The sequence below is a fragment of the Nicotiana attenuata genome, unplaced genomic scaffold, assembly GCF_001879085.1.
Source record: "Nicotiana attenuata strain UT unplaced genomic scaffold, NIATTr2, whole genome shotgun sequence".
In the NCBI taxonomy this organism is placed as follows: Eukaryota; Viridiplantae; Streptophyta; class Magnoliopsida; order Solanales; family Solanaceae; genus Nicotiana; species Nicotiana attenuata.
In genome coordinates, this window is record NW_017670453.1 from 260,348 (window position 1) to 268,871 (window position 8,524).

Here is an 8,524-nt window from a genome sequence, read left to right on the forward strand (position 1 = left end):
CCTGAAGGAACGGCCTCTGCCTCGCTGGAACTGGCCCCTAGACGGAGCACCACTGAAACTACCCGAACCTCGAGGCTTCTTTGCCTCCCTCTCCTCATGCTCCCGACGGCGAACCGTCTCAATCTCTCGAGCCATGTCAACTACCTCCTCAAAGGAGTCACCCATAACCCTCTCTCTGGTCATCAAAATGCGGAGTGAATAGTTGAGGCCATCCACGAACCTCCTAATCCTTTCCCGATCTGTCGGGATCATCCAAGTGGCATGCCGAGCTAGCTGCGTGAATCTCAACTCGTACTGGGTCACAGACATGTCCCCCTGAACCAACCACTCGAACTGACGACGTAGCTCCTCCCTGTGAGACTGCGGTACGTACTTCTCCAGAAAGAGAGTGGAGAACTGCTGCCATGTAAGGGGCGCTGCACCAACCGGCCTACGCCTCTCGAAGTCCTCCCACCAGGTGAATGCAGACCCTAAGAACTGGAAAGTAGTAAAAGCCAAACCACTCGACTCTAAGATCCCTGCAGTGCGAAGCATACGCTGACACTTATCCAGAAAACCCTGGGCATCCTCGCCCTCAGCACAGCTGAACCTCGGAGGCTGAAGCCTGCCGAATCTCTCAAGACGACGCTGCTCATCGTCCGGCATAGCGGGAATCTCATAGGCTGGAGCTGGTGCAACTGGTGCAATTGGAGCAACTGGAGCAACTGGAGGAGCTATGGCTGCTTCCGGTGTTTGAAGTCCCTGGGCAGCTTGCTCAGGTGTGTGAGCAACAGGGGTCTGATGTCCTCCCCCTGTCTGGGAAGCAGCTACTGCAGTAGAAGCTAAGACTGCCTGAGCCAGGACAGTGCAAACTGATAGTATCTGTGCCAAGGTCTCCCGGAGACCAGGAATAGCAATAGACACTGCTGGTGCCTGCACAGGTGCTGCTGGGACATCGACAACTGGAGTCTGGTCCTGAACTGTGGCAGCTGGTGGGTCAGCAGGTGCTGTCTCTGCTGCCCTACCTCGACCACGACCACGACCGCGTCTACGGCCTCTAGTGGGTGGTACTGGTGGTCGACCATCGCGTCCGGTAGCACGAGTTCTCGCCATCTGCGAGAGAATAAAATACAGGAATTTAGTTCTCGAATCACAAAGCCGCACGACAAGAATTTCAAGAATATGGAGTTTTCCTAAAGGTTCTGCAACCTCTCGAGGAGAAGTACAGGCGTCCCTGTACCGTTCCGCGAGACTCTACTAAACCGGCTCATGACTCGCGAGGCCTAGTAACCTAGGCTCTGATACCAACTTGTCACGACCCCAATCCCGGTCGTGATGGCGCCCAACACTAGTGCTAGGCAAGCCCGACCAAATTAAATACTCTCCACCCAAATACGCAATCCATTAACAAATAACGATTAAAATAGAAAATATCAAAGCTCCAATCCAAATCTAAATAAAATAGTACGAAATATAATAACGAATATCCAAACATTCCCCAATACATCTGGAGTCACGAGTCTAGAGCCTCTAGATGTAACAGAGTAATATATCCATAGTAATAAAGAAGTCTAGGATATGGAAAGACAAATGAAATAAAGGGGAGGAGTCGGGTCCTGCGGACGTCAGGCAGCTACCTCAACAACTCTTGAAAATAAACTTCACGAAAACGGCAAACAGCTCCACTAAGTCTCCGGAGCACCTGAATCTGCACACATGGTGCAGGGAGTAAAGTGAGTACTTCCAACTCAGTGAGTAATAAACATATATAATGGCTGAAAGTAAGAAATCCCGAAATATTACAATATAAAGCTATAATCAACGATTTCGCACATAAAACGGTGGAACAACAACAATACCAGGACAAATAAGACAAATAGGTATAAATGCATGAATGCAATGCAATGCACATGACCGCTGCGGCGTGCAGCCCGATCCATTTGGGTACCCGCGCTCACTGTGGGGGTTCAGACTCCGGAGGGGCTCCTACAGCCCAAGCGCAATATCATCGTAACATTCGCTGCGGCGTGCAGCCCGATCCACACTCAGTCCAGGTATATATATGCATGCAAGCCAATCGGGCACAGTCAAATTGTTCATTTTAGTTTCAATTATTAGGAATTATAGAGCTAAGTGTTTAAACCTTTATTTATTTACTAAACATTTCGAGGCAGTGTCTAACTCAGGACTGATATCATGAAATATGCTAAGCATCATGGAAGCAGTGATAAGGATCCCTGAAGGATGCACATGATAGGCAGAAAGCCCCAAACAATTCATAAACTCCAAGTAGGATAATTACCAAATAATTTCTAGTCAAGAACGCAGTACGAACATAATTCAGAACGGACTAGGTCACAATCCCCAGTCACAATCGACCCCGCACTCGTCATAGAGTACGTGTCTCGCCTCAATATAGCGTCACAATGTGATATACCGGGGTTTCAAACCCTCAGGTCATCATCTACATCTATTACTCACCTCAAGCCGGCCACAAGTCTAGCTCGCTATGCCTTTGCCTTTCGAATCAACCTCTTCGCACGCCGAATCTGATTAAAACCACAACGAATACATTACAATAGGCTAAAGAAACATAACCCAATCGAAAAGACTCGAAAAACACCAAAATTCACGAAGTTGGCAAAACCCGAGCCCCGGGCCCACTTCTCGAAAAATTACGAAATTCACATTACCAGATTCCTCGTCTCGCCACGAGTCCGTACATATAAAATTTACCAAAATCGGAGTTCAAATGCCCCTTCAAATCCCAAATTTTCATTTCAAAACCCAAGCCCTAGTTCTTCAAATTTATACCCAATTTTCCAAGAATTAAAGGTTGATTCTTCAATAAAATAGCGTTTCTAGGTCACGAGACTTACCTCCAATTCAATTCCCTGTCAAAAATCCTCTTTAGTTTCTTACAACAGGCTCTTAAGGTAGTTAACAATGGTAGGAAAAAATGAATAGACGTCGCGGAGAAATAATAATATAAAAAACCCTTCTGCCCAGCGACTTTCGCTTCCTCGGTCCCGCTTCCGCTTATGCGGGACCGCTTCTCCGCGCCAAAAATCCCCGCATTTTGCCGGTCCTCATATAAAAAAAACCAACTTCCGCTTTGCGGGCTCAAGATTCCCGCTTCTGCGGAATTCCCTCCTAACAGACCAAAACCGCTGATGCGAAAAGTGTTTTCGCTTTCTGCGGAAACCTACTTTTACCAAACCCACTGACCTGCTTCTCTGCGATAGGCCTCACCCGTTTCTGCGGAACCGCTTCTGCGGTTCATTTCGCAGAAGCGAAATACTAGATACCAGCAAAAATGAACCTGCAAAACCACTTTAAAAACTCTCCGTTTAACCACTCGAACTCACCCGAGGCCCCCGGGACCTCAACAGCAAAACAACTAACACATCCAACAGACCTTTATTCAATCTTGTCCAATACTCAAAACACATCAAACAACGCTAAAACCATCAAAATCACATCAAAAGATTCAAGCTCTCTGAAGTCTTTTAAAACCTTCCAAATTGCACATTTCAATCAAAAACCCGACCTACCAACACCTCCGAATGACCTGAAAACTTTGCACACATACCAAAATTACCTAACGGAGCTACTACAACTCGTCGGAATTCCATTCCGACCCTCGGATTCAAAATCAACCTATCCACCAGAATTCGCCAAAAATGCCAACTTTGCCAATCAAAGCCATATATTTTATCTCCGGCCTCCAAAATCACTTTCGATCGCGACTCCTTAAAGTCACAAAATCACCTCCCGAAGCTAACCAAATCACCGAAATTCACATTACAGAGCCTTTCTAACTAATAAGTCAACGTTCAGTTGACAATTTCCAAACCAAACCTCTTCCTTAAAGAGTACTAAGTGTCTCATTTCCTATCCAAACCAATTTCAATCTAAACTCTAACTCACCCGTTTGCCCACCCTGATAATAAAATATGAAAAGAGCAATAATGGGGGAAACGGGGCTGTAATACATGAGACGACGGGTTGGTCGTCACAGAAAATCAGCAGCATATCTTACCGAACAATATTAAATAATAAATAACATGTATATGTCACGAGCTTATTGTTATCTCCGTATGACCTAAAGATCACGGTTCAAAGCCGTGAAATTAGCCGCTGATACTTGTTCCAGTTAAGCTGCCTACATTATAACCCCTTTGGGTGCGGCCCTTCCCCGAACCTTACGTGAATGCGGAATGCTTTGTGCACTAGACTGTGCACTTTTATTATATGAAAATAAAGAAGAAAATAGAAACTTATAGAGGAGACCTTGACCTCAAAAGTACTTACGTTGAAAAAATTGAAATGGCTTTATACGTGAAATGTTCAATAGATTACTCTACGTGCATGGTATTCAATGCAAAATTGATACAATTTATACCTTTCAAGAAGTAAAATTGTAGGCTTAACTTTTGTTACAAAATAATCATGATCCTATATATATATTATATATATATATATATATATATATATATATATATATATATATATAAAAGAGCAACTCATCGTTGCTATTACGAGTTTAACTTTTGTGCTTCATAGGTCAGTAAGTCTTTATACCATCAGATCACGGTAATCTACGACATGTTACACAAATGCCACTCGATTGAGAGCTATATATATAACTTAAATAGTTCTATTAACAAAATGAACTTCTCTTGCTTGAGGGGATTGTAAGAGGGTGGATTTCAATATAAAGAACAATAAAGGGATCATGCAATAAAGGAAACAAGCATCTAATCATTCAACTGTTCAGTCTTTTTGCGGAAAAGAAAAGTAAGAGATGCATTCTTTCCTTTTTCCACGTGAAAAAAAAAGAAGAAGGAAGATGGATTCTTTTCTTTCCCACCTGGATCTCGTGTTTATAAGCTCTTTCTTGACTCTTCTTCTAACTTTTTCTCCCCATATAGAGGAAAATATTGAATTATCAACCAATAAGTAACCAGCTACTCATCATTACTAAAATTTACGTATCAAATTCAAAATCAACCACACTACAGTATTTTAGGCCTACAACCACCCTTGAGAAGTGTGGGCCTAAGATGCCAAGAAGTGTAAGCATTTGGGCACAGGCAATACTTTACGACTTTAGGCAACGCTTTTTGGGGGGTGGCCTAAAGTACCGTAACCTTTGACTATTGGCCACGCTTTGTAGGTGTTGCCTTAGAAGCCACGCTTTAAAAGCGTGGCCGATACGGTACAAAGGCCACACTTATATTTTCTCATATAGCCACGCTTTTATGACATAAGACTACACTTATGAAGCGTGATCTTTGTCACATTATAGGCTACGCTTACAAAATGTGGCTTCTAGAGCAACATTTATCATATAACAATGCTAGATTGACAATCCCTATGGCCACACCTTTTAAGCGTGGCGATTTTGTCTACACTACAAAGTTATTTTTCAAATACTTATATTAGCCACAATTTTGTGGTTAAAAAACTATATTTGTTTGTATCAAATTATGTTCTCTCTCTCTCTCTCTCTCTCACACACACACACACACACACACTACGTACAATACATATATATATAATATATATATATTATTATATATATATATATATATATATATATAAATATATATATATATATATAATCAAGCATTAAATTAGATAATAAGTAATAGAATAATAATAATTCAATGCAATACTTAAAATAAATTTCAACAAAGAAACATACTTTGTGTACTGTCTATAGTAAATAAAGCACTGTTGGTTCAAGAGTTCACTAGCAAAGAACCTCTACAATAACCAAATGTATTCATATTTATAGAATCAATAAAAATAACATCCCAATTGTTTCAAAAAGGTTTTTTACCATTCACTTTAATGAATCAAATTGATTTGTGACCACCATATCCAATTGCATCACCCGTATTTTTCCTTACACATTCAAATAAAATTAAAAATTAGGAAAGAAATATATATATATATATATATATATATATATAATATATATATATATATATATATAGTATACACCGGAGAAATCATGATTTTGTAAGTTAAGATTGAGGTAGTTTTTAAAATTGGGAAATATAATTACCTTTTCAAGATTTGAGGCGTGAGTTGAGCCAGATGAATTTGGTAGATTTTGGCCTCTCATAGCTTGTGCACTACTTGCATCAACTGGTGAATGAATATTAGATCCAACACACCCTTGTATATCATGAAAATCTAGTCCAGGGTTGTTTTTTACCATTTGACTAAAAAACCAACGCATTTCTTCTCTCATTATTTCCTTCATTTCTTCCTTCAGAGAAGTTATTTTATCGGCATGCTTTTGTTTAAGCTTGGTGATTTCTTCATCTTTTTTCAGAGAGCTTGTCGTCACCCGATCTACCATAACATCTAACCCGACCAGGCTGCTCCTTTCCAAATACAGCCCTAAATGCATCATCTGCTGTTTCTCCGGAACTTTGACGATTCTGAAGTTCAGACTGTCAAAAAAATATTATTGCACATCACTTACAAGTCAAGATAGAACGAACACTAATGTGCACAAATCAGATTAGCAGTGCAGAGATTCTAAAAAATGTGCACAAATCAGATGTGCTCACAAATCAGATGTGCAAAATGGCAAAAGGAGGCCAAATCAGATTCTACAAAATGTGCACAAATCTTCTGTGCATGAGAATGAGGCCACGCATCTGTTAGAATCAGGTTCTCAAGTTGTGAATCAATTAAATAATCGAGAGTGGACAGAGGTAACTCGATCTCATCCATCACTTAACAAAAAGAAAAATCCAGACCATGATAATCAGATTATTATATAATCAGATTTTAAATTTTTGGCAGTTGTGAAAAATTGATTCATACACATTATAATGTAAAATAACTGAAGGAGGAGGCTGGGATACTGCAGCTGCACCTGTTCCAGTTCCTGTGCCAGATGTTGCCCCTACTGCTGGCGCCACAGGCTGGGAATGAACCTGTTTCCTTTAGGAAACTCTTCTTCCCTTCTGGATAAAGAGTAGACATCGTGTGTTCTACAATAGTTTTGTTCATGGCACAGTTAAAGGATTTTGTGTCTTGTGGATCTACCGAATTGTTTAGTCATTGCTAGCACGATTTTTTAGAGAATTTCAAAGTGGTTTTGTTATCAAGAGGTGGAAACTGTCCAATTTGTTATTACTGCCGTATCCCAAAATGGATAACCAAATTCTCTTTAGGAGGGTTTACTTTATAAAAAAAAAAAAAACTCAGCTCATAAGCACCGACTAATAATTCTATTGAACAAACAAAGTAATTTCACTTCCTGGAAGCATTTCTTTTGGTCAAATCTAGAGGTGGCAAAATGGTTATAAGAAAACAGTTATTCACCCATATTATCAATCAAAAAATGGGTTGGATAATGAACCATTTAAGAACAAATTTTACACTGCTCTATTCATGAACAATAAGCTAAAGGTCAATATTTTCCAAAAGAAACTACAGATATGCGTATGGACTTTGTTCAGTTAAAGAAACACATTCATTAAAGAGAAAAAAATACAATAACAAGACTTAACTTGCAGCATGACTTACTATTGCAACTTGAGTATCTGTATGAACTTCCTTCCCTTTCTTTGTACGAGTTGTAATAAACATTTCAGACTTTGATGGTTCCTCGTTGTTCTCTTTGGTTGCACGCTACAAATTACTTCAAAGAAGATATAAAAAAGATATCACTTTGTTCCGACAAAGTACAAAAAGAAATAAAAGTAAGATTACAAAGTATCGACTAAATATTACCAATGCCACACGCACTCTTGCAAAATTAATAGGTCCCATTCGATGCCTCCACTTTTGTTTTTTCCTGTTTTCAGAATTCAATTGGCTCATAGCCTAACAACAAAGGAAGCATATTAACTAAAAAATCAAAAAGGAAAAAAATATACTGCAACAATAGGTAAAAAATGTAGAAATGCACGGTTTAATCTTACTTGGACATCTTCGTTATCCCAATACTCAATCAATTGACGGAACTGAACTTCAGGTATCTCATTGGGACGATTTTGTAGCATTTGTTCAATAGTAGCATTTTTATCAAAATATTTCTTCTTAATATTCCTCTTGTGTCGCTTCCAAGCATCACGAAGACCAGTCATTACCCACTTCTCTCCTTCAGCTGGAATTAAGAACTTGGACTATGCAAAACAACACACACACACACACACACACATATATATATATATATATATATATATATATATATATATATATTTCTTTTCTTAGTAGGAAAAATACAAAAAATATATAATTGAAAAATTGATTAATCTTACATTGACATATTCCCACATTCGTTGATTAATATCCTTTGACACAGCATGCCAACTAGTATGCACCAAGGGGATAAATCTTGGATTCCTTGCAATTGTTCCTAAAAAGTTGGTCAAATCAGATACTTTCTTGTCAGTTGGTCCAACTGCTTGTCCTTTATCAAATATCACCTCCTCTCTTTCTTCAAAACTTCTTGCATGAATATTCTTACATGTTATTTTTTCTCGAACTCTTTTCTTCTCTGATGTCCCTA

At 39.5% G+C, this 8,524-nt stretch overlaps 1 protein-coding gene and 1 long non-coding RNA gene across 2 annotated transcripts in view; both read right to left on the minus strand.

The window, feature by feature from the left end:
- Nucleotides 1–7,142, minus strand: part of LOC109239629 — a 15,054-nt gene extending 7,912 nt beyond the window's left edge. Inside the window, exons 1-5 of the mRNA XM_019406217.1 lie at nucleotides 6,881–7,142; nucleotides 5,990–6,449; nucleotides 3,348–3,440; nucleotides 3,208–3,301; nucleotides 724–827 (exon numbers count right to left, since the gene is read on the minus strand). Coding sequence (XP_019261762.1) covers nucleotides 724–827; nucleotides 3,208–3,301; nucleotides 3,348–3,440; nucleotides 5,990–6,449; nucleotides 6,881–7,017 — 888 coding nt within the window. The 5' untranslated portion in view covers nucleotides 7,018–7,142. The remainder of the gene's footprint in view (nucleotides 1–723; nucleotides 828–3,207; nucleotides 3,302–3,347; nucleotides 3,441–5,989; nucleotides 6,450–6,880) is intronic.
- A 607-nt stretch (nucleotides 7,143–7,749) lies between these two features.
- LOC109239634 lies at nucleotides 7,750–8,289 on the minus strand. Its single transcript, XR_002069938.1, has 3 exons — nucleotides 8,274–8,289; nucleotides 7,935–8,138; nucleotides 7,750–7,836 (listed from the first exon to the last, which is right to left on the minus strand). It is a non-coding gene; the product is annotated as an uncharacterized LOC109239634 (long non-coding RNA).
- Between the last annotated feature and the right edge of the window lie 235 nt (nucleotides 8,290–8,524).